This window comes from Ciconia boyciana, chromosome 4 (assembly GCF_034638445.1).
Source record: "Ciconia boyciana chromosome 4, ASM3463844v1, whole genome shotgun sequence".
NCBI lineage: Eukaryota > Metazoa > Chordata > Aves > Ciconiiformes > Ciconiidae > Ciconia > Ciconia boyciana.
Window position 1 is genome coordinate 54289577 of NC_132937.1, and position 27154 is coordinate 54316730.

Genomic DNA, 27154 nt, shown 5'->3' on the forward strand with positions numbered 1-27154 from the left:
AGTCATACAGTGGATCACATAAGGAACAGAGCAGCTTGACTACAAAAGGGAAGGATGTAATGGAATGCTCAAGGCCATCAGTCTCTTTTGGGGAGTGCATCAACACCAGCTGAAGCTGCAATGGGATTTTGTTTGTAGATTTTCATCAGATATACTCCTGGAAGGCATATGCATCATATGTACCTGTTACAGACTGGCATAGTTCCCCTCTTTGGTCAGCAGTTTTCTATTAGCAGACTTAATTCTGGTTTCTAAGCTCCTAATTTCCTGGGTCTGGACAGTTACTGTTCATTGTTCTGACTCTGTTAGGCATGTTCACAGGTCCAGTTTTCTCCCAGGATACCTAGCAGTATGACTGCTTCAAACACCAAAATAAATGCCAAACCTTTATGCATGTATGTCTACTAACATATACAAAATTAGCAAGAACTCTGTTTAAACCTTTATCCTGTAAAGCAAGATAGCAGAAAAGTCTTATCCCTTAGCAAATGTAAGTACTGTGAGTGCACCCCTCCTCCCAGGGGTTTGGCTGTCCAGGCTAAGGACTCAAGAAGGCCTGAGCTAACTGTCACCGTGCAGCACAGGCTGACTACTCCCTAAGGGAGCGGAGCTGGGAATTGAGGGAGACCCCAAGAGCTTGCCAGCCCCACACCTGTCTCACAGCCTCTGAGCAAGATGAGTAGGACCTGCTCAGGTGTAATGGCTTTGGCTGGGATAGAGTTAATTTTCTTCATAGTAGCTATATAGTGCTATGCCTTGGATTTGTGACCAAAACATCACTGATAGCACACCAAGGTTTTAGTTACTGCTGAGCAGTGCTAATACAGCATCAAGGCCTTTTCTGTTTCTCACACTCTCCTACCAGCAAGGCGGTGGGCAAGAAGGTGGGAGGGGGCACAGCTGGGACAGCTGACCACAACTGACCAAAGGGATATTCCACACCATATGACGTCACGCTTAGCAATAAAAGCTGGGGGAAGAGTGAGGAAGAGGGAACTTTTGGAGTTAGGGTGTTTGTCTTCCTAAGTAAGCATTATGTGTGATGAAGCCCTGCTTTCCTGGCAATGGCTGCCTGCCAGTAGGAAGTAATTCCTTATTTTTGCTTTGCTTTCACGTGCAGCTTTTGCTTTAAACTGTCTTTATCTCAGTCCATGAGTTTTCTCACTTTTACCCTTCTGATTTTCTCCCTCGTGCCATTGGAGGGGAATGAGCAAACGGCTGTGTGGGGCTGAGTTGCTTGATGGGGTTAAACCGCAACACCAGAAAAGGCAGCCAGAGTCAGCCCAGAGCCCAAGACATCAGGCAAGTTCAAGGTGATGAGACAGGGTCAAGGTGAAGTCAGCAATTCAGAGTTAGGATCAGGCCCTGTGAAGGTAACAAGTGATCACCAGACAGGCCCATAGTGATGAGGAAGGTTCAAGGTCAGGCTGGGACGTCATTCTTTGGGTCAGGGTCTGGGCCCGGATTAGCGGGCCGATGGCCCAGGCATAGGCAGGGCTGCGATGCAGTGGCAGCTGTAGCTGAGGTGGGATCCAAGGACTAGAGCAGCACCTTAGATCAGTTCCCATAGGAAGCTGAGGACTTCCTGCAGTGCTGTCTAGAGGGGATGTCTCTGGGAAGGATCTCTCCAAGGTCACCAGAGGGAGGGCAGTACTAAACTGTACTCAACTCAACTGTACTCAACTGTACTAAATTGGCCCTGAGCACAGACAGCCAAACCTCCAGGAGGAGGGATGGTCTCAGGGCCCTTAAAGCAAGTGTATTTCATAGCCCCAGTAACCAACAGCTGCTGAGAGGAGAAAAAAACTCACTCAAGACCTGAGAACCCGTCTCATATTCTGCCAAACCAACTTCTTGCTCCTTCCAGACTTCTTTGGCTCTTTCCTTCTTCTGCCAGATACCTAAGGTTTCTGTACTTAAGCTTAAAAGCAGAAGGATGATACAAAAGAGAAGCAGAAGGGAATGCACTAAGTTACCACATGCTAGCTAAAAAGAGGTAACAGTATGCCTCTTCTTTTCCTTAAAGAAGTTAGGCCAATAGATTCAGACATTCACCCCAGTGTAGCTGCTTGGTAAGTAAATAGCATTAAGGTTGTGACTGGTCTTTCAAACAGGACTTAAGGCAGATGTCCAGTAACAATTATTTAATGGATGAAATTGCTGATAATATCACATAGGAACAAACACCCAGAATCCTCTGCGAGTGATGTTTCACCCAAATCCCAGCAAGCAGGCACTGAGCCTACAAGTGCACACATCCATTCGAATATCCATGTCCTTCCTACCCCAGCAAGGGGAGGATCCCAGGGGGCTTACTTACTGAAGACCTGTTTTCTGAACATCTGCAAAATACTATCTGGGAGGCATCTCCCCTTAGTATCTTAAGTATCTTAGTATCTTTAACCATTACTTATAAGAATATCACTAGTCTGTCTTCCTGACCCCTAACAAAAGCCCGGGCTTCCCCAGCTTTTCTTATTTTTGTCACAATCAGGTTTTATTGCAGGTATACTTTTAGCTCAGTAAATAATCCTGTTATAGCTAAACTGCCATTAAAAAAAAAAAGATTGCATATCATGTAAAGTTAAAACCCATTCCTTTACTACTGCTTATGCTTAAAACCTCAGGGTTTTTTCCTTGACTTTCCTCAGAACTATTCAGCTAATTCTGAAGTCCTCTTCTCCTGAGGAACCACTTTTTCCGGATGTGAAGTAATAGTGAGTCAGTGAGTCAGCAGACAACAAGCTTCCTGAGTGAAGTCAGCAGACCCTATTTCCCCCCTATTCTGTAATATGGTAGGATGTGTCAGACACACATTGCCAGACTGCTATATACATATTTACCAGGACTGCCTCATACTTAATCTTTGACCTTTCCCCTAGTTTCTCTTTTTTGTTTTGTACTTCCCTAGTCTTTTGTATCAAAACCAACACTCTTGATTTTAAAAATAAGGAAAAGAAACAGATTTACAAATTAGGGTATCTATCTTCTCCCTCATCCTTTTTTACTCGATCAGCCCTCTGATCAGTAACTACATTTACAGAAATATTAAGGGCAGAACTAGTCAGGTAGCAGAAATACAATAATTCATTCCACTAAATAATTAATGTCAGTACTTCATTTTTTGCTAAATCCCTTCAGAGAGGCCTACTTACAAAGCTCTCTTTCTGATAAAGCTGGAAGATTATGGAGCTTCTGACAGAAAACAAACATCATGGCTTCCTTTACAGGCATGTAATGTTTCTCAGAACAGCTGCAACTAAGAAAAGCAAAGCAAAAAAACCCAGCTCCGTGCTATTGCTTCATAAGAACTTTCAAATTTTGGAACCACTAACAGTGACATCTGCAAATGTCATTCCAAAGAAAAAATATTAACTTTCCAAAACCACAAGGGTCTTCTCAAAATGTAGTATACACTATTTGGAGCGGCAAACATCCTCATGGAAATGATGCTAATAACATTAAGTAATAACTATACTCAGAATGATTTTGCACCGATAACTGATACATTGATAAATTGCACCTAATTAGGAGTGGAAGAGCATTTTTTCTTAAACAGCCACTCCACTTCTGATGGTCCTAATTCTCAGACTTAAAAAATACATTAAAAACTTATTCTTGGCAAAATTCTTAACTTCACTCAACTTCAGATTATACTCCAAGTGATCTGTCTAACATCCCTCAAGGAGCAGGCAGAGATTCCAACAGGTATTGCGTGAATCTCTCAGGATTTGTAGGCCACTCTTCTATGACACTTATTCTGAGGAAAAAGTTGTATTTTCTTAGGTTATTGGCAGATAATGGTTCATTTAGATCTGAATCAAAACATAAGAATAAAGCATTGTGCTGTAAAATGGCTGGTATTCGTAAGCTGAGACACCATTTTAAACCATGAAAGTACATATAATTGAATACTTTTGATGCAAAGGTTCTGTTCCCCCAGGTGAAACAGCCTCACAGTCTTGTATTTGCTTTTGTAGAATGATTAGCCTTTCATGCTCACTTTCACATCCCTCTTTCAAAAGACAACCCTTATGAACTTACTGAAGTTGCTCGAGTCTGTTGGCTTCCAGGCAAACTCTAGTGCAGGCTATATTTGAACAAAAAATGTGTAGACATGACCTATGGACTGTTACAGTGAATAAGTATACAGTTCATAAGCCTACTAATCTTATTCCTTCTTAGCAACTATGGCTTTAGAAGCTTTTCAGCATTTTTCTTCCAATACCCTTAACCCAGCACTGATCTTCCTAGCTTTTCTCACAAAGCTTCAATCAAAGTACATAAATAACTTGAAATAAGTAAATGTTTTTTCTTGCTCTTTGATGTGGATTATTGTGTGGAAATCTATTTTAATTGTTTCATAACAGCATCTAAATTTTAGCTCCACCCATGTGGTACTAAAATTCTTTGCATATCCACAAATTGCTTATCAGTATCAGTGAAGTGTGGAAACTTTTGTAGCTGTATCATAGCTAGACTACATTTAATGCTCCACAGTGAAATGAACCATTCATAAAATAACTACTCAAAATCTTGAAATTTTTTACAAAACTAATGTTTCTTTTTATGTAAGAAGAAAGGTACAGTATCGTGAATGGTAATCAAATGTCAGATAAATTCACCTACTTCTTAGAATGATAGGTACCTCATACAATATGCTCATACATATGCTCTACATGCTCACAAGCTCTTATGTTAAGTATATTATTTCTTTTAACTTTTGTGTAAAAGTTAGTGCTACACAGGTGTATGATTTTAAGAATAATTTCAATCATTTATTTAGGAAAACCCATTTCCTTTTTCTCTTTACTGACATCTTAGATATAGATAGTAACAAACTAATCTTCTGGTAGTTTCCAGATATAATTTTGATATCATCTTGCAACTCCTACATGATTTTGTAATAACATTTAAAATAATATATTTTAGTCATGTGGATTTACTGATATTTTCTCTCCTTTTCCAGCAACTATGGAAGTTACAAGAAATTATGACTTTTTTTGGTTCATTACAGTTCCCACTGTTGTTAATAAAAAGTTTACTGCAGATATCAACTAGAATAAGTATTCTGAGGAAAAAAATGAATGAATACAAGGTAGTGAAGATACACCTAGCCTTCTTTGTAATATTTGCATGTTGATTACTAAATGATAGCTCATTGTGAATACCTCATTTTTTCCTCTTAGGTTAGTAAGTTGTATGGCACATTATCTGCACTTGAAAAGAGTACTGCACATTCTAGTCATGCCTATTCTGCAAGTTATACATAAATAACAGTAAGAAATATAATAGGCAATATGATTTTTGTGACAATACTAATTACTGTGACAATACTAATTACAATACCTAATGACTTGTTTCCATCCACTGGAATTTAAACTGTATTTAAACTTAGTCTCTTGCTTTTGATCCTTGCTTAATCAAGGCATGATATAAGTGTGTTCTGCATGGATTTGTACCTGACTGATCCTGAACCTGCCTTGCAAAATAAAATTCATAGAATCATAGAATCATTTAGGTTGGAAAAGACCCTTAAGATCATTGAGTCCAACCATAAACCTAACACTGCCAAGACCACCCTAAACCATGTCCCTAAGCACCACATCTACACATCTTTTAAATATGTCCAGGGATGGTGGCTCAACCACTTTCCTGTGCAGTCTGTTCCAATGCTTGATAACCCTTTCAGGGAAGAAATTTTTCCTAATATCCAATCTAAACCTCCCCTGGCACAACTTGAGGCCATTTCCTCTCGTCCTGTCACTTGTTACCTGGGAGAAGAGACCGACCCCCACCTCACTACAACCTCCTTTCAGGCAGTTGTAGAGAGCGATAAGGTCTCCCCTCAGCCTCCTTTTCTCCAGGCTAAACAACCCCAGTTCCCTCAGCTGCTCCTCATCAGACTTGTGCTCTAGACCCTTCACCAGCTTCGTTGCCCTTCTCTGGACACACTCCAGCCCCTCAATGTCTCTCTTGTAGTGAGGGGCCCAAAACTGAACACAGTATTCGAGGTGTGGCCTCACCAGTGCTGAGTACAGGGGGACGATCCCTTCCCTGGTCCTGCTGGCCACACTATTTCTGATACAAGCCAGGATGCTATTCGCCTTCTTGGCCACCTGGGCACACTGCCAGCTCATATTCAGGAGGTTGTCATGTTTATGTTCATTTAAGCTACTGTATTCAGAAATTATTGGGTAGTTCATCCAAGACTAATGAAACAAACTAAAACCGAAGAGTCAAATTTTGCCTTCAAAATTCTAGAAAGAATGTTGTTGCAGACAGCAGTGCTTAAAAACTCCTTTGCAGGCTGAGTAAATAATACAGAATCCACATGGTTGCAGTGGTATCCTTTACATTTTTCTAAGAAAAGGTATACATTCCTATCTTTCTTTAATTGTAATTCTAAGGGAATTTTTGATTGAAAATGGTTTCGTAGATTTGTCGTGGTGTTATGCTGTGACACAGCTGACATTACCAGTAATTCTAGTACTTTATCCTTTGGTTAAAGTCTACAGAAGATACATAGCATAAAACCTGTCACTATCATGAGTCTGATAACAGTTTCACAGGAAAGTAACAGTTCTGTTGTGCAATTCCACATACATCAACATAAAAACTATTTGTACAAGAGTGAAACAATGGTTCAAGAAGAAACTATTCAGAAGTAAGCATACCATGTTGTGTAACACATGCATATATGAAACCTCTAACCATACTAGCATGACAAAAGTGCTGCCCAGTTCAGTACACAAATAAACATTGAAGGGAAAAGTTAGTTCCCATTACATTAATATTGACACAGCTGTGTTGAGCAGTAAGATTAACTAACCATACTAATTCTAAAAAACGTCTGTCCTTCCCTGGGTACCTATTTACTTGTTCTCTTCTAAGAATCTTCATTACTCCTACAAAATACTAAGGGATGGCCAGCTCTAGTCACATGGCTACTGTGACGCTCCATTCTTAGAGGGCAAGCAACATCAACCTAAACCACATGAAATTCCTCCTGACTTTTCAAGATCTCTCAAACAGACTAGATTTCACCATGCCAAGGGGCAGGAAGAGATTCTTTTCTAGAGGGTAAGAGCCTTCAATGAACTGAGACAACTAACCAGAACAGTTTCACTGGAGAAAATTTTCTCTGAATCAGACTCCAAAACAGTGACAATCACTGCAGGTGGTAATTATCATCTCAGAGAAAACAGTATTAGGCACTACTACAGCAAATGATGATTTACAGTTTCTGTCACTCAAATACCACAGAATAATGAGTTAGTTAACAGAAATATTGTTTTTTTCCTGAAGTACAGTTTTCTCCTCAATAAAACCAGTTGGAAGATTTGCTTCTGCTTTGCAAGTGTCATCTAGCCAATTCGCAATATTTTATGGCTTATAGTTTACAGGCTTTTTTAAACAAAATACATGAATTAAACATATTAAAAGAATGCTGGCTTCTACATTTGTATGTCACATATGGAAAGAAGCATGTGTCACAGCAGAAAGGAAAGTTTAGACAATTAAACAGAATTTATATACCTTCTTATGAATGCCACACACGTCACTAAAAAATTCCAGAATCTTTACAAAAGGCTATAGCATGAAGGATGGTGGGAGGGAACAGCCAAGAATTCTTCAAATTATCTCCATGGAATATGAACAAAATAGAAACTTAAACAGCAGCTTTGTCTATGTATAATAATCACAAACATATTTACAGAGTTTTGGAAGGAATAGCTATAATTTGAAATATTTTCCCTTTTTCTACAAAAATCACACTATTGCTAACATATCTAGAGCGTGTTGTGCTTCCTCCCACCACCACATGGAAGAATAAATCCTGTAAACTACAAATCCCCCCCTTCCTCCCCTGCTTCAGTACAGTTGTATATTCTATGAATTACAAATAAAACTAGGACATTTGCATTTCAAATTACAGTCTGCTATTGTAACTGTATCTGTGTGCAATAACACTCTGCCTACACAAAGCCGATGCAACATCAAAGGGACACAAAACATTTAAATTCATTTGAAGTGTCAAGACCTCCCAGATCATCAATCTTAGCCTATTTTCACAATTAAAAAATCTACATCAGAAAGGTAGGTAGGTAGATAGGTATTAAGGTCCATGTGATAAGCAGGTTTATCTCAACAGACATTTTAGTGCAGCAATCCAGACATATAAGGAATACATAAGATCCAATCCAGTAAAGTGCTTAAACATTCATTTAACTTAAATAATATAGGTAAACACATTGATTTAGGGGATTTCATTACTGTACAAACATGCTTAAATCCTCTCTGCCCCTGTGTTACACTCCTTTTAGAAAACATCATGTTGTAAGGATTCACTAAGGATTAGCACAAAGTATTAAAACACTGTGATACACATTTCATGTTCTGTAGAAAATACAGCTTGACATCCGTAATTAGAGAAGCCTTCATTCTTACCATTTTATTGCTGAACTTCTGAAAACATTTTCAGCTTTTTAGGTAACACAGAAACCGATTTCACTGTCTGAAGTTTCCTAAGAGCAGCTTATATAAAAAGGCCACACTCTATCAGGGAAAACAAAGCACATCAAAACCAAATAGAAGCGGGGATAACTTCATGGAAAGAAATGAAATCAACTTTTCAATTTACAGGAGTTTTAGCTCCACCTAATGGTCAGAAAGGAAAAGATTTTCCCGTCTGCCTCCTGTTTGCTATATAATCACTATTTGAAGACACAACTGAATAGAGTGCATCAAAGCAATAGACATCATTATATCAAAATAACATTAAGAGTAGGACTTACAGCAACAATAACCAAGAAACACCAGCAACTTTACCTCATACAATGAACAGCTAACGGATATTTGCTATCCTTGGAGCTATTATCAAAGTTCAGCATGGCAGTTTCCAAAGAACAGGGCATGCTGACTGTTACTGCATTTGTACATTAAATAATAGGAAAGATCCTTAGTGGGCAAAGATTGATAGCACTTGAGGGAACTACATGAACTTATATTAGTGAAGGTCTGGTCATTATGTTCTGCTTTATTTGCTGAAGCTTTGTTCCATATTGTACCAGTTACTTGTGTAACATGCATTCTCTGGATAAAAAAAAAAAAAGTCCTTCATGCATGCCACTCAAAGATCTGTGCACTAATTCATTACGTCCTTGCAGGTGCTTTTTTTCACCAGGCATGAACTGGGAGCGTAGACCATCAGACCAAGTCAGTGGCATGCTGTGGATCTTTTTTTATGCAGATGTGCACAAATTCTGTATTTACTCCAATGCATGTAATGAAAAACATCTTTCTTGTAAGTTTTGAGAAAAACAATGGGAAGGTACCTAGGGTTGCATAAGTTGGATTCTTATAGTAAGTAAATCAGTTTGAATATTCTTGTGTACACTGCAATATGTAAGCGAAAAAATATTCTCCCAAAGTGCCATAAATTACTAAGGAAGGTTTGAAATATTTTGTCCTTTTCCAAAAAATAATGCTGTTGTCACATATATAATATCTGAATCCATATGCACTGTATCTTTACTAAGATAATAGAATACCTTCAATAGTGGTAGATCTGTATGGAAAAACCTTTTAGTATTACAGTAGCTTCCATCTTGTAACATGCCTCTGGCTCTAGGTACTAAGTAACCAAGAATGCACAGATTTGGGTTAGTTACAAATTTTCTATGAAGGACCTAAATACAGCTGAAAAGTGATCTGACTTGTTTAGTCATTTGCTCCAGGGAGGGGTAATTCTGTCCTAGACTGTATGCAAAAGCAGGTAACTTGTCCATGTTTCTCTACTTGGTAATTTGATGGGAGATGAACATAGGTGACACAATTAAGATCACTCTTGCTCTGCTATCTAATAAGAGAATATCAAGAACAACTAGTAACATACCACAAGATACTTCAAAAAGCATTTTATACCCTATGCTGTTAAATAGGATTATGGTTTAGTGTTCATTCTAGCTGCAAATACCACTACTTTCTTTTCTTGGGAATTTATGTGCACTTTCTATTTAAAAACAGAATAAAAAACCAAGAGGAGAAAAACAGGATTAGATAGACAGGAGGAAAGAGAAGACCCTAGGAATAGATTAACATGTGTGTCCTGGTTTCGTCTGGGATAGAGTTAAGTTTCTTCCTAGTAGCTGGTATAGTGCTGTGTTTTGGATTTAGTATGAGAATGATGTTGATAACACACTGATGGTTTGGGTGTTGCTAAGCAGTGCTTACACCAGTCAAGGACTTTTTCAGCTCCCCATGCTCTGCCAGGTGCACAAGAAAATGGGAGGGGGCACAGCCAGGATAGTTGATCCACACTGACCAAAGGGCTATTCCATACCATATGACGTCATGCCCAGTATATAAACTGGGAGGAGTTGGCCGGGGGTAGCCGTCGCTGCTCAGGGACTGGCTGGGCGTTGGTCGGCGGGTGGTGAGCAGTTGTATCACTTCTTTTTCCTCCCTTGGGTTTTGTTCCTCTCTCTCTCTTGTTGTTTTCCTTCTCATTACAATTCATTATTATTATTATATTATATTTTATTTTATGACAATTATTAAACTGTCTTTATCTCAACCCACGAGTTTTCTTACTTTTGCTCTTCCGATTCTCTTCCCCCATCCCACCGCGGGGGGAGTGAGCGAGCGGCTGCGTGGGGCTTAGTTGCCGGCTGGGGCTGAACCACGACAATGTGCTAACAGAAATACTTTTAATAAGCCGGAAAAACATAGAAAATAATGTTTCAAAAATTCTTAGTTTGTGCAGAATTGAGAAGGAAGCTTGCTGTACCTAAATCATAGCTACTCCAACTAACTTTTTATTAGAATGCATTGTCATTAACATTGCTTTAAAGATAGGCTGTTCTGCAAAATTTTGTAGGTTTTGAAAGAAAACCAGTAAACTCATAATGGAAACATATAAAAGTATGGAATATACAATACCAGTTTCTCATTAAGATACTTAGTGATCCAGATTCTAGTCACACTAAAGCTTCTTCACATCTTTTTTAACAGTATGAGGAACCTTTCTATTTCTAGAGTTTTGCAAATAGGAAAACTTATTATTTTGGAAGTGTACATATTTTAATGTACAAATAAGTAAGTTCAGACTTCAAGCTACAGTACAGAGCTATTCTGAAATTGGTTAAGATTACTATACATTTATTAAACTGTCCATATATGCTTGTAATAAAAAACATCAAAGGAACAGCTTCTGCTGGTGTACAACCATATCCAATTATGAACCTATAAAGCTCTTTATCAAATAGTAATCACTCCACCATTTTAAATGTACTCAGAATAACAAAAATGAATGTACAATTAATGGTTTATACCTTTCATGTTTTGGAAGTGCCAAAGAATACTAGATTCATATACAGTTTGAGCTCTCATCATATATACATTAAAAAGAACACATGAATATCACTGTACTGCAATAAGTACCTTAGAAGTTACATACCCACAGAATGTCCTAGAGCATGTGACATCAGTCCATGCTCAGTTAAATCTAGTTACTCTAAGTTACTTGGGCAACACATAAGCAAGGCTGACTACCTTATCAGGCAACTATTTCTGATCTAATTCATATCAGTGTATTTCACCCAGTGCTAACCATACATTTATTCTTGCTATTACTAATTTTATTTGTAAAATAACATTTGCTGTTGGACAATTCAAGGAAAATCTGTTGTTTGTATGTGTTTGGATTATCTCAGATTGAAACAAAGTCTTTGCAAGTGTTTGCAATGCTTCATGTATAAACTCATATAACAGTTAAATGAAGTCTGAAAACATTGTTTTAGCAGATAAATATTTTTTTATTTGAGTCCTAAGTTTTCTAGTTAGTCAATAGTAATGTAAAAATATAACAATACTTTGCACTTTTGATGTGTTTTTGTCCTGATATCTCACAATGTTACAGAAAATGTTATTTATGCAATATTATAATTAGCATAGAGAGATTAAGGAATTTATACAAGCTAGTTTAAAAGCCCGGGGGAAGAAGTAGAAATACAGTGGCTGTGTGTATTTCTCGTGCCTTTGTGACATGCTCTGCCTACTAGACTTTGCTGTTTCCTGAAAAGATATAAATGAACAGCATGCATCTGGAACATATCTGCACATTTTACCACCAAATAGAACTGATTTGATCATATACCTAGGCTGTCTCTTAGTTATATGAGATGTAACAAAATCAGGAAAGAAGTGGAAAACTGTGGCAAAGATTCAGTGGAAAAGCACAATGAGCAGTTACTCTTCTGAAAAGAGCAAAGAGAAATACGTGGAGCAAAGAGAACACAAACTTCTAAGGTCATGACTGAAACCACCACCCATGGTAAACTGCAGAGAACTCTATTTATTTACTTCGGAAAGATGAAAGGCCGAGTCATTCCTGAGCCAATGACATAAACCTTGGGTAGGAAGATATCCTACCTCATTCCTCACTCATCTGATGCCAGAAATATGTTACAAGGTCATTCCCCCCAGCTTTTTCAAGCAGGAGATACAAAACTTGAACAGAGAGGCCTCTGGGAATGCTGCAGTCCTTTGTGTTCAAATGAAAACACCATTAGCTGAGAAAATAAAAGGGCGAGGCAGCATTCATCTAGCTGTTTACCTGTGGAGCCCTGAAAGAGAATCACTTCTGCACTCTCCAACAGGATCAAATGTTCTGTTTCTACATACAAACCAGTCTCTGCACCCAGTGTATTCTCGCATCTGACTTCCCACCCTTTTCCCTGTAACTCACTTAGTAAATGAAAAAGGAACTCTGAAAGGAAAAAAAACCCAAACACATACACACCCATTTGCTGTATTTACATATGCTCTGGAACATGGGACCAAATGTCATTATTCTCACTCAGTAACTATTTTTTCCCTTGAGGGAACGGTCTCAGATAAGTGCTTCCAGGATTAAAATCATAACAGTGGACATATCTTCTAAGTCCACTTAGCTTCTAAGTTCACTTACCCCAAATGTAAATCGTTAAGTTTTTTTATAGAAGTCTGAACCGTTTTGATGAGGCAGCTCTACCTTCTGTCCTATATCTCCAACAGTACTTATCTGCTTCCACAGTAACTAGACCTGCTATGAGTATGCAATCGCTTTTCAGAGGTACTTTCTGAAGGAATCCTTAAGCTGACTGACTAGCTTGGGAAAGGAATGCCCTTGCTGATGCCTTTCTTTTGCTAGCTAAGGCACTTGTGAAGCCACAGGAAAACTAAACCTGTGCTTTTTTTTTTAAAATATGTTAGTTGCCTGGCTTTATTCACTCCACAAGAACATGAACTGTCTTGCCAGCATAAAAGAGGTAAGAAGAGAACTAAGAACTAGGCACTGGGATGTGATGGAGGCCTCCTCCATTGGCTTGAAGTGTTTGTGGAGTCACAACCTGAGTTAATGGGTCTCAGATTGCATGAAGACATCTGTCTTTGCAGACATACTAAACCTAGTCTTCATTAGTATGTAGCCAAGATCCTAGCATGAGAACTGCTTAATAGGAAGCTTTCCCCCTTGTATGTATCCTCACAGAGTGGGTTGGCTGAGGATATGTGGCTGTCACTGAGGTTAGGTAATGGGGGTAACAGGGAAGAAGTGGCTAGAGGAGGGGTAGAGTCAGAGGACAGAAAAGTAGTGAGAAAGCTACAGTCAAGCAGCAGAGGCCTGTGGTTAACTCTCAGGGAGAAACCCCCCCACCCCCAGTGAGGAGTAGCTGATGCCATGCAGCTTCCAGATGCCTGGGTTCATACTCGAAGACCCTCACAATAGCTCTAGTCCCCAGCCACCTCCCCACTCCCATCTCAGAAAGCATTTTGCACTTCCTTAGTGTAAGAATTGTTGCTCCTCTAATTCCTAAATGAACACAGCAATATAATGATAATGTTTATGTTTACTTGCCTCCATTTCCTTTTCCGTTTTGTTCCGTTTTCTAGGACCATGCCCATTTCCAACAGTATCTGTGAGACTTAACAAGGAACATACTTTTAATATTGACAAAACTTCCCGCATCTACCTTTTATCTTTCTGTTAAGGATAAATAAAATAACAAATGAATTTTGCTCAGTGTTATGCACTTCCAGTCAGCCCTCACAGGACCAATGAAAGGCTAGTTGGGTAGGCTCTATTTTTAAAAATAAATGAGCTAAATGTTGGAGTTAATCATAGATGTTGAAGTCAAGAAAAATCATTAGCTCATATTGCCTTCTTTAGACACTACACAGGAGTAAAGAATGCTTCCCAGAAAAGCAGCCAGAAATTAATTATCTACCATTTTTCAGTGGGTTCTATCGGTTATTATTACATGGTGAGGAACTATGTCTTATTTCACATCTGAGTTTGCATGGCATTATATTCCAGACATTATTTCTTGTTGCTTTTCTCTAAATTAAAAGGTCCTATTTACTCTTTGTGAAGGTACTTATTTATTCTAATCAAGTAAATCCAGATCTTTTGATAAACTGAGCAAGTTGTGATCTTTTAGTCTCTTTGTAAGACATCTCCTCCAGTTATTTTCAATATATGCAGCTGAAATCATAGCATCTCTAAACTAAACTATATATGTATTTTCTCTACCACTGCCCTTTTCAGTATAAAATACTAATAGATATCTTGGCAACAGATTATACCCCAAGGACTGATAACTATTTCTGCCGCAGACTATCAACATCTTCTGTTTAGCATGAATAGCTAGGATATTCTCCTTACCTTGACTGTTATTTTATATATCTGTTACACACATTATATAATGAAAGAGAAACCAAATCAAGTTCACAGACACTTTGCTGTCATCATTGTATTGTAAAAGTCTAAATGGAACAAAAATAGTTATCCATGATGACTATTATGACAAAAACAGTGAAGACTTAAGATAATGAGAATTTCAGGGTCTATGGTACTGAACTGGTTACGAGAAATGAGTTTTCTTGCAAAGGAAATTAGAAATGAGATTATGTTACTAAACACAGCCAGTAAGACCTAGGTAAGTACCTACAGGTCATAAGTCAGGTTAGATAGGCGAGGAACAGAGCGAGTCAGCATAAACTGACCCAGACTTTAAAACAAAAGTTATGCTCAGAGATATTCCTATTAGGATAGGATCAATTATCTCAGGAATTACACGTAGATCAAAAATCACATAAATCACAAATCTGAGCACACTTACAAAACAACTGTCTTTTGTGCGTTTTCACTCGTGTGGGCTGACCGGTCAGGTTTGACATGCAGCAGCATACAGAACATTCAGTTGAGTAGAGAGAAGTGGCTGTTGTGTAACAACAAACCCAGGACCTGCTAAAAAAAAAACAAAGCAAAAGCTAACAGCGAAGACCAGACAACGGAGAGTCCTAGCAGAAACAGACACTGGAAGAATCTTCTGCTTATTTAAAACCCCATTTTCTATGGGTTGCCAAAACCAAGATGTACCATGCTCAATCCTTTTTAGCAGGAGTAACCTCTCTTTTTCATCTGCTGAAGACTGATATAAGAAATAATACTCAAGGGATTCATAAGCATTTTGAAAACAATTCTAAGACCCATTATCTTCTAAGCTGGAGACAGAAAGACTGTAACTGAAAGCTTTCAAACAGAAAGGGAACATAATGTTTCCAGAAAAATAAACAGAGAAAGCCTTAGGAAGATAAATATTTCAAAAAATCCTGCCATGTTTTATGCAGAGAAGATCGAGATAACTTGATTTTTTAAATGAATAATTTCAAAGTATTCCTGAATTTAGGCCAGTATTTTAAGCAGCATATGTTAATTCATTAAAGAAGACTGTATAAAGAAAGGGATCCTTCTGCTGCCCTGCTGGTATTTATGAAAAGCTTTCCAGCAAGAAGAGCCTGTCTTAACTTAGGTTTTGATCTCATAACACAGTGACAACTAGAGAAAACTTACAAGACTGGATTGAAATTTTGACACTTTCAGACAAAATGGTGGTTTTCAGATAGATGGGTTTGCTGAAATAGAGTTGTCAATTAGAGTTACATTTTTAATTAAAGTGAATCAGATACATGTTTTAAGCTGAAGCCATATATGACAATGACTGTATGTTTTTTCTGTCTTTGGCTGTCACTGATTAAATGATTAAAGCCAGAAAGAGCTTGTGAATCTTCAGTTTCCACCTCATATCATACATCTAAGGGAATAAATTGTGAAATCATAGCCAGCTGTACAATAAGATGAAACACTTGGACTCAGAGCTTTCTGTCTTATACAGGTATTCAGAAGTAGACAATGTTCAGGATCTTCCACATACTACAAGCATTACTTCAAGCAATTTTTAACAGATCGTGACTAGCAGAACTCCTTGGGACAGCAGGCAACCATCCCTTTGTTCATTTTCATTATCCACTTTCTGGACAAAACTCCTACTCCGTATGTCAATTCCAAAAGCCGGAGGAGATGAAGTGGTATCTGATCTCATGCCCATAACCCACATGACTGTGGAGGCAACTACAGGATTAAGGAATGAAATCTTCCAGCAGTTATGAAGAAATTATCAAGTGCTCAGTCAAGAATCTGTAAAGGGAAGGTATTTTTATTCCCAAGGACTCAAAGGAAGCTTATCACAGACTCAATCTGCATAAATCCTCACCTATGCATGTCAGAGGCACCCAAAGTAAACAAATTATTTGCTCCAATGAGGCTAAAGGATCAGGCCTTCCTGGAGCTGTAGATTTGACAATTGGTGGCAAATGAAAGTCAAGACAATTCTTCAAAACTATCTGAACCTACCTTGAGCAGGGCTGTTTGGTGCTACTCAGATGGAAATTAAATGGAAAGATTTGCTATAATGTAAAATTCTTAAATTATAGGTTTTCAGCATCAGTCACAAGCTGCCTAGCACATGCGTGCTATGGAGTATTATTTTTCAACAAAAAAACCATTGATGCTTAGATTATCTGCTCCTGTTAAAAGATAATAAGGGCAGGATGGATCAAGAAACTCATGATGTTCCAGAAAGAACTATTATTTTAGGTGCAAGGATCAGAGCTAACCTCTCTGGGCCAGAGAGCTACAAAAAGACATAAATTAGCTTCCTTTCTCTTGACTTCGTTCTCTCCTTTGGGTAGGTGGAATTTAATGATGGCATGAGCAATATAGTGACTCACTGCTACCAAAAGGATGGTCATCTCACTTTTTGCGACAGTTCTGGTGCTCAGTGACTTTTTAGGGTACCTTATTCAACTCACAAATTCAGAAAAAAATGAATCCGTGAGAAGACCCCTTCAGTTTCCTAGTGAATTTGGTTAGTGAATTGAACTGAGTTAGTGGAACGTCTGGTGGTTGTCAGAACTGCTGTGAGGTGATGGAAATGAGCAGCAAGAAGGGAAGACAAAGTCCTTATTTAGAAAAGAATAGAATAGTATTCTACAGCATAGAATAGAATAGAATATTTCTTATTTAGAATAGAATATAATTGATGCTCCCCAGGATGCAGTTTGCCCTCTCGGCTGCCAGGGCACACTGCTGACTCACACTGAGCCTGCTGTCGACCAGCACCCCCACATCCCTTTCTGCAGGGCTGCTCTCCAGCCACTCCTCTCCCAGTCTATACTTGTGTCCGGTGTTCCTCCATCCCATGTGCAGATTGCCCAATGCTCCAAATTATCTAGATCCCTCAGCAAGTCCTCTTGTTGCTCGAGAGAGTCAACAGCACCTCCCAGTTATCATCAGCAAACTTACTAATGGTGCATCCAAACCCTGCCTACAGATAATGGATAGAAATGTTGAAGAGAACTGGTCTTAGAACTGAGGCCCAAGGAACACCACTGGTGTCTGGCCACAAGCCAGATGTAGCCCCACTCACTACAACCTCTTCAGCCCTGCCCTTCAGCCAGTTCTTCACCCAGCACACTGTGCACCTTCTCATCTCACAGTTGGACTACTTCACGCCAGTCACCAAGGCCTCAGCCGCTGTGTCTTCCCAGGGCTCTGTTGGGTTGCTCTGGCCGTGGCAGACATCTCCAGGCACATATGGCAAGGGCATTCACTGGATAACACCTTGTCTAAACCTCCTGTGGCGCAGATTTGAGCCATTCCCACGTGTCCTATCACTGGATCCCAGGGAGAAGAGATCAGCACCTCCCTCTCCACTTCCCCTCCTCAGGAAGCTGTAGAGAGCAATGAGGTTGCCCCTCAGCCTCCTTTTCTCCAAACTAGACAAGCCCAGAGTCCTCTTGACTACAAACTCTTGAGCCCTGCCATTCAGCCAGTTCTTCACCCAGCGCACTGTGCACCTGCTCATCTCACAGTTGGACTACTTGTCCAGAAGGATGCTGTGAGGGACATTATCAAAAGCCTTACTAAAATCCAAAAAAGCTGCATCCACCACCTTCCCTTCACCACTAGGCAGGTGACCTTGTTGTAGAAGGGTAGCAGATCAGTTAGACAGGGCTTTCCCTTTGCAAACCCATGTTGACTGTGCCTGATGGCTGCGTTGTCCTGGAGATGCCTTTCAGTAGCACCCAGTAGGATCTCCTCCATAATTTTTCCAGGTACTAAGGTTAGACTAACAGGTCTGTAGTTTCCTGGGTCTTCCCTTGTACCCTTCTGGTGAATTGGAATAACGTTGGCTAGCTTCCGGTCAGCAGGGACTTGCCCAGACTCCCAGCACCTTTGGTGGATGATTGAGAGTGGTCCTGCTGTAACATCCACTACCTCCGCCAGTACTCTGGGATGAATCCCGCCAGGCCCCATGGACTTACGAACATTCAACAGATACAACTGGCCCTTACAATTTCTGGGTCTGCAAATGGTTAAGTCACTGTTCCCACAGTTGTGGTCCTCTAACTCTGAGGATCAGGCAGCCTGAGGTCTATCATTAGGATTAAAGACTGAGGCAAAAAAAGCACTGAATGCCTCTGCTTTTTCCACATCCCTATTTGCCAGGTGACCATCAAGTATCAGCCCAATATTTTCCTTAGACCTCCTCTTGCTATCAACATACTTAAAAAATCCTTCCTTGTCTGACACAACACTGGCCAGTTTCGACTCGAGTTGAGCTTTGGCCTTTCATGCCATTGGGACCTGGGTCTGTTTTTGGGGCCCAGCAGCAGCTCTTGGTGCCAAACCCAGCAGCCACCTTCTGTCCCTCCCCTCATCTTGTGTGGCCAGCTTGGCTGCAGAAGGGGTCATGGAGCGGTGTGTGAGAGGAGGGCGAGGGGCCCTGGGGAGCATGGAGAAGATGCACTGCCTTTTCTGCGCGGTTGACTGGCAGCAGAGAGGAGCTGTGCTGGGGGAAGTCCTGCAGAGAGCATGCAAGGGGGAGCGGTGGTGGCAAGGGGCTCTGGGGAACTGATGGTGCCCATCTGCCACAGAGGGGTCCTTTCCAAGTGGAGGGGAAAAAATGCCAGCGCCAAGGCTGGATCTGGAGGAGCGGGAAGAAAGCCTGTGCTCGACAGCAGCAGCACATCCATTTTTCTTGGCTCGTGACCCGTAGCACTTGAATGAGGGGAAAGAGGGCCCAGCAAGACCAGACAACCCCACACAATGGCGCTCCGATCAGCACAAAGAGGCCCTTCAGGTCCACCGGGCCAGGCCCCATGGCACTGCAATCAGCGGAAAGAGCCCCTGCAAGAGCACAGGGCCAGGCGCCACGGCACCTTGCTCAAGGGAAAGGGGCCCTGCAAGAGCAGAGGGCCAAGACACGTGGCGCTGCGCTCTGGGGAGAGATGTGCTCCAAGAGCACAGGTCCAGCCCCACGACAGTCAAAGCAGGGCAACGAGGCTGTGCGAGACCAGAGGGAGGAAGCCCCATGGTGCTCTGCTATGGGCAATGAGAAGAAACGGTAGGCATAGCCCCAGGAAAAGTGGGAGAAAGCAGCACGGGTGGGGATAGCAACACCACCTGTTAGTAACACTGAGACTTTTTATGCAGTTTTCAGGCCTTTATTTTCTTTTACTGCCTGAGAATTAGACTTAGAAGGCCGGGACCACTTGCGGGCTGGTGCATGCCCCAGCTGCTGGCCCAGCCTGGCTGTTGGCAGTGCCTGGGGCGTTCTTCTAGTGTTGCCGGTGAGGTGGCTTCTTCTTGGCTGCAGAAGACATGTGGGGGCTGCCAGCCTTCCTCTTTGGGGGTCGCCACGGCTCCCCAGGGGAGCGTTCACTGGCCCGGCTGGAAGCAGATGGATGTGCTGTGGTCTCCTCAGACTCCTCCTGGGGCTCTTCTTGCTCCCTGGAGATAGCAACGGGGACAGAGGGAGGGCTTCTGGGACCCCCACAGAGGGCAGCTGCTGCTGTGCTGGGGAGGTTGTCCGCATTGATTCCTTCAGGGCTGAAGGAGGGGGCCGTGCCAGGTGTGGGAGACCCTCCTCGGGAGGTAGCGGGGCCAGGGGCAGGCACAGGGCTGCCCTCCCGCCCCCCAGCAGCATGGCCATCCTCCAGGGACAGCAGACGGTGGGCCTCCCCACTGCACCGCTGCACAGCGACATCAATACGCTGGTGCACAAAAGTCGCTGTGCGGTTTTGCAGGGAGGTGCCCAGCAGCTGGACCAACAGTTCTTCATGCAGCCCAAAGAGGACCAGGAGGGACATGACGAGGTCCTCCACTATAGCTGCCCGTGAACACCAGTTCCCAAAGACCAGTCCCAGCTCCTGACGTACCCAGGTCAGAAGGAGCCAGAGGAGAGCTGGGTGGTCCCGGAAAAGGGATGCCCAGGCGTTGGGCTGGAGGCCGCCCAGAGGAGCCCTGAGCACCAGCCCCACAGGCTGTGGATGTGTTGCTGCAGGGCAATGGAGGCTGTGGGCAGCTGGATGGCCAGGAGCTCCTCCTGCCTGGCAGCCGACGACTGATGATGCTGCACATGGTGTGATGACATGCTCCTCAAAGTTGTCGTCCGCTCCTGCAGTACTCTGGGATGAATCCCATCAGGCCCCATGGAGTTACAGACATTTAGCTCACACAAGTGCTTTCTTACAACTTCAATGAAATGTGCTCCCAGCCTATCCAGGGCCCAGGCATGCCCCTCTGAACCCGTCCGTACCGCTACAGCTTCCCACCTTACAGAAAATGCGCCGAGCACTATTCAGGTAATGAGAATCACCTACGAAGCAAGCAGCCTTGTCTGGGCAGATGGCTGAGACGACTTGCCTAGGTCCCTTTCTGACATCGTTTTTTCTGCTACAAACCAACACCTCACAGAAGGCCCGGCCAGGGCACAGGCCAGCGCCAGCCGGGGACGGCACCCCACAGGCCCTTAACCTTCACCCGCTGCCTGCCTGGAGGCCCCCGGGCTAGCCCACTCTCCCTCAAGCACACCCTCCGCCTCTCCGCCGCGGGGCCTAGGCGGGCTCGCTCGTGTCCGGGCCGCGGGTCAAGGCGGCGGAGGCTGCCGAGCGCCGGGCTCCCCCGACCCGGCCCGACGGTTCGCGGCGGCCGCCGCCCGCGGCCGCCCCCTGCCTGCAGCAGCGACTCCGGGCGCGCTGCGCGCCCGCGCCCGCGCCCGCTCCCGCTCCCGCTCCCGCTCCCCTGCCTGGCCGCCGCCGCCGCCACCGCCTCCTTTCGGGGCGGGCCCTGGACGCGCCTGTGGGCGTTTGCGGGGGAGAAAGTAACATGGTGGCCGCTTCCTCCCCAAACAGGAGCGGCGGGTCCGGCGGCTGCTGAGGAGGCGGCGGGCGCGGGGAACAGCTCCGGGCCGGGAGCGCCGCGGCCGTTGGGGCGGACGGGGGGCGCCCGGTGGCGGCTGGCGGGGGGCAAGCCGGCGGCAGGTGAGCGGCCGCGGGAGGGAGGGAGGGAGGGAGGGAGGGGGCCTGACAGGCGGGGAGCGGGCGCTGGACCTGGCCCCTCGTCCGCCTTCCACCGCCCTCTTCTCGGGGCGCGGCAGGAAGCCGGCACTCCGGCGGGGGGACCCCTCTCCTCCCCCCGGCTCCCCGGCGCCTTCCATCCCCTCTTCCACCTCCGGAGGAAACTTCCCTCCTCGCTGGAGAGGGAAGGAAGTTCAGGGTGTTTCCCTGTCGCCGAGTCGGTCCCTGGGAAGGGCTTCTGTTTCTCCTCCTTCCTTCACTGCCCCGGCAGAGCTTCCGCGCTGGGGCTGGCCCTTACCCCGCACCGCGCGGGGCCAGGAGGGCGGGGGCGCTTTCTGGGCTTTTAAACTTTAATTATTATCATGATTATTGTTAAATCCCCTGCTCCCGTCCGCCGCGGCCTTTCCTCGGGGAGCTGTAGGCTCTCCGGGCGGTGCTCGGCCTGCCGCGGCCGCCGGCGGCGGGCGGTGCAGGTGGCCGCCGCTGCAGGTGAGTCCCCGGGCAGCTCCCTCCTTTACTTCTCCATTTTTCTCTCCCTTTCCACGCTCCGGCTCCTCCCCTAGGCTCCGGCGGCAGCGGATTTAACCCTTGCGGGGGACGGAGGCGAGGCGAGCTCCTGGGCAGCGCTCGGGCGGCAGCGAGGCCCCCGGGCGCTTAGCGCGCTGTGCCTGCAGTGAAGTGTTGGCGCTTCTGGGCTGTCGGGGCTCACTCTTATCTGTGCCGAAATGGAGATCGTGAGCAGCGGTGTCATGGCTGTTGGAAAATGTTTGAGTAGCAGGGGTCGTCCCTCCCCTCCCCGCCCTGCAACCCAGTGATAAAGGCACCATTACTAATAGTCATGCTATGTTTTGGAAGCTGATCGTATCAGTGAGATCTTTTAGAGTTTAGTTCTGCAGATTTAAAAAAAAAAAGCTAGAGCCCTAACTTTTAATCAACCTGTGCTATCATTTGGGGATATCTGATGTGTCTGCTGCATGACCAGATAATCTGTGTAGCAACAGGATCTGGTGATATGCTAGGGCCTTCGTATGTCAAATAGGGAAAAAATATTTACAGAAGCTGTCAGAAGCTTTAAATGTGATGTTAGCTGATTAACTGTGCTGTTAGTGCCAGACATGATCTTCCAAAGTGTCCGAGCACAGTTTAACATGTTGTTGGTGCTGCAGTCTGGGAAAGGATGCAAAAACTGAACAAAGTCATATTAAATCTAAATTAAATGCCTGTTCTATACAAAACTTTTTAATGCAATTTTCTCTTTTGCTGTTATGACCAAGCATGTTGCAAACATGGACTGTTGTGCTGATTTCAAACTTAATGCCTGTAGCTAAACTTTTAGATCTGCATGAGGGCTTAGTTTGTAAACAAACAGGGCGCTTGATCTTTCTTTTTTCTATAAGCTGTGTTAGTGTGACTTCTGGTGACTTCTGTAGTATTTTCTTGGCTTATTATGGTGTTTTTAAACAAGCTAAATATGAGCCTGTACATGGACATGTTAGTAAAAAGAAAATTATTTGTTTTTAGTTACTTTTGTTGGCTCTTTTCTTCTGTAGACTAAACACAAAGTTAGTGAAAGTTTTTGCATCGCTCTTTTTAAGGTAGTGCGTTAGAAGTTAAGGCAGTAAACATTGTCTGTGTTCTTGGGGAAACAAACAATGATGGAACGCAAATTACTTCATACCTGTTTGGAAAATGAAAGGATTTTTATTTGTATTTTTTTGTGAAAAGCAGTCATGACCAAACTTCAGTGACTAACCAGAGCAGCATATATATATTTCAAATGCTTGGCACAAAGGACACAAAATAAAAAAAAAAATCAAAACTGTAAGATAGCTTGAGAATGCTTTTATTATAAAAGTGACTGTAAGTCTTTTTTAGGAATTTTTAAAAATAATTGGCTGACAGGCTGCTTTTTACTATTCCAGTGGATATGAAATACTAATAATGCGTTCTGTCTTGAGTGGTGCAATGAAAAAGTTCAGTAGAAACAAGAAATATAAATATTGGCTTGCCTACATGACTTCTGACTTCTATGTTAAAAGAGTTACTAGCACACGTAGACAGCCATTACTGCTAAAATCTGAAAAATTGTTTTTTCTAAAAAAAATTATAAGTTAAGATGGGCATTTTCTTAAATACTTATGGGTAAGTGTAATGTTATATTTGGCTATTCCTTCTTAGGTTAAGGACGGGCTCTCTATAGCCCAAAGTATTAACGTAATGAGAACTTCTTGGACCATGTCTTACATGTTCGTTTTCTTGTTTGAAGATTGCATGTGGGATTTCTTTCCGATCAACTTTTGTATATTTTTTGATAAAAACCATCTAGCTCAAGCAAAATTGGGATATCCAAATGGTGGTATGGATAACATCCCTCTGGCTCAACATGTATGAATTCTCATTTGGAGTTGCAGTGCTATGTATTGTTGAAATATAGTGCTTGAAATGGTATCTTTTTAAGCTTGGTTCTTTCTCAGGTCTGCCTTTGACCAGTGGAGAATTGAATTTGGAATTCAACCTTGATGTGCTTTAAGCACAAATAAGTTCCAGTGTTACCCTTGATGTACATGTCTGGGTTTGCTTAAAAATACAATAGGAAAAAAGTCTCGGTGGAATGAGGTAGGAAAAGTATATTGCCAAAGTTGTAAGAGGAAGGCAAGGTAGTGTTTTGACTGTTATTAAGATTAGATGTCTTATTTGTTAAGCTTTCAGATAAATTTCAATGGCAGCCATAGGCATAGAGCAGTATGTGTAAAGATGAGTGTGTTTGGTGGTCTTCTTACTGGTTTCATGTAGCAGTGTCTCCTTTTCTGACTTACTTAGCCTTCTGACTGAAATAACAACAAAAAGCACCTGTAACCTCTAAATCTGGCATCTTTTTGTTTAAAGGTGGCTTGCACTGTAGAAATCTATCTGGTAGAACTTTTTTTTTCCCCTGTGCTTGCTAGTCATCCCAAGGCATGGATTAACCAACTTCAGCATGCTGCTTTCTTGAAAAATATTCAAGATACTGAAGATCTTGGTGTAGGTGACCTCTAAAATAATTAGTGGGGATCATAGTCATAGTTATTAAATTGCTTCCCATGTGACTTGCCAGATAGTTGTCCATTACTGCTTATTCAAATCTGTAAAAGGAGAATCAGTTTGCTGCACTGTGCAGCATGAGACCTGCTTTCCTCCTGTAGTGCTTCAGACTGTAAACTGAAGTCTTTGGATTTTTTATCTCCTTTTGAGCTTCTGGCTTGCTACAAAAATCATCCCTCTCCCAAAATTGTTGTCCTCGGTTATGCAGAAATGTGATGCTGCTTCTTTCCAGTTGGATAAAAGAGTAGTGTCGTTGGAAATACTCCACGCCCATGATGATAACGAGAGTGCTTTCTTTCTGCAGATTTGTGGAGGTAAAGGCTTACAGCTCTGACCTCTGTGCAAATGGTTGTTAGAAGCGAAGTGAGTTAGTTCAAGACTGTTTTCTGGACTACAACATAGTTTCTGGTGGAGTGTGACTGTTTCATGTTCAGTTATTCTTGTGACTGCATCTGTCACAAAATGCGCCCATAGAGACTTACTTATTCTAAAGTTTCGGGAATACAGTTACACTGTGCTATGCATTCCAAGCTGGAATAGAGCAGAAAGTTTTGTCTTGGTTAATATCTCACTTTAGTCCTTTTTTTCTGCTTAGAGGCTCTTCAAGGGTATAGATGTGGTCCTGATGCTTACTGTTTGCTTTGGCAGACAGGAAACTTGAAAACAGTTTTCAGAATAGCAAAGATTATAATGATGTTCTCTGTTTATGCATATGACTCTTGTAGAGCAGCAAACTCAAGGTTGTTGGTACAGAGAACAGTAAAAATGTACCCATGATTTCTTGCCTAAAGGTTGGCTTGCATGTCATTAAACATTCCATTTGTTTTGTTTCAGTTAAATGCAGTGAGCCAGTTTTGCCTTATTCTGCTTTCATCTCCACATTTTGTGACACTTCAGTTCCTTTCCTTTACTCTCAAAAACCTCTCTAAAGAGACTTGATGCTTTTCAAGCATCAACCAAGAGCCTGTGTTTTTCTGTCTAAAAGATGTTAAAAATAGTGTAAATCAGGGATTGACTTGCAAATTAAGTTGTTCACTTCTGGCAGCAAAAGCTGAGTTTACAATTACGAGTCTCCAGAGTAGTAGAAGCTTTCTTCCTTTTGAAATGAAAGTGTTTTCCAGTTGTGAACAAATTGCAGCTCTACTACAAAACTTACCCATTTTTCAACAGAGAGGCAAAGAACCCCATCTTTTTGCTTTCTCTCAGAACCTACACATTTCAGTGATACCTTTTGCCTTTATAATTAATTACAGCCTTTGATCAGTAATGCTTAAACTGAAGTCTAGCCACTGTTGCATTCTTCAGTGCTCCTCTTCCCCTTCGCAAGTCTTTCATGTTGAGGCATTGTGTGGCTGGTGAAAGCAAGACTTTTTTTCTTACTTTTTTAAATTTTTTTTTTTCCCTTCCCCTGTTGGGCAACTCAGTGCTGCTATTCCTGGTGTCACATAACATGGCTCCAGCCTTCTTTGTTATTATCTGGGGAAGAAACTATACTCTCACCCAGATAAGAAACCTGACATAGGTAGAAGTTGTGCGAGTAAGATATCCTCCAGCCATGTCTCTATAATGTGTAAACTATATCTTTCTGCTTTAAGAAGGGATAAATGTGTGGTTGAAGTTGGGAGAAAGAGAACCACAACTACAGAGCACCATATGAAGAAAAGGAAGTTCAAGCACTTAATTAGTGTTTCAGGAAAGGCAAGAAATCAAGGCATCTGTAGCTATATAGTTAAGCCTTGAAACTTCTACAGAATATCCATCTTGGTCTAAGAGAAAGTTATAGAAAGGAAAAATAAGGTAAACTGCTGAGTCACAGCAACAGATTATTTAGTCAGTTACTCTAATCATTGAACGGGACTATTGCAAAATATGAAAACCGGTGTGGCCAGTTCTCAACAGTTGATCAGCCAGCCATCCTTGGAAGTAACAGCAGCAGCTCGCCTAGACTAGGGAGTCATTTGTACCTATGCCTTCATTGCTTTCTTGATGCTTGAGTTCTCTTGGTAACATTTTAAGTAACATAAAACCTAATGAGAATATAAACTGCTGGGTATTTAGGTGTAAGTGGCAGAAAATTGTTGTGTTTGAAGGTAATACGAACTTAAGTACACTGAGGTATTTTTTTTATTTGAAGGCATAGACAATATCTTTTGCAGGATTCCTTAAAACAAATCATAAAATATAAGCTGTGTGTTTGCCAGAGGAAATAATTTCAAGGATGTGGATAGCCTGAGAAATGTTTATGTAAAACCTGTCTCGTACCCATTAAGCTTCTGAAACCACCAAAGATGTGACTGAAGAGGGACATTGACAGAAGTTAATTTTA

At 42.3% G+C, this 27154-nt stretch overlaps 1 protein-coding gene across 6 annotated transcripts in view; it reads left to right on the forward strand.

The window, feature by feature from the left end:
* Positions 1-10419: 10419 nt before the first annotated feature.
* Positions 10420-27154, forward strand: part of DENND4C (DENN domain containing 4C) — an 89731-nt gene continuing 72996 nt past the window's right edge. For 2 of the 6 annotated variants that reach the window (XM_072858893.1, XM_072858899.1), the window contains exon 1: positions 22025-22236. In XM_072858893.1, the coding sequence (XP_072714994.1) occupies positions 22110-22236 (127 nt within the window). In that variant the 5' untranslated portion in view covers positions 22025-22109. Of the gene's footprint in view, positions 10439-21384; positions 21712-22024; positions 22237-27154 lie in introns of those variants that run through there. The other 4 variants (XM_072858897.1, XM_072858900.1, XM_072858894.1 and 1 more) reach the window with 4 other exon arrangements.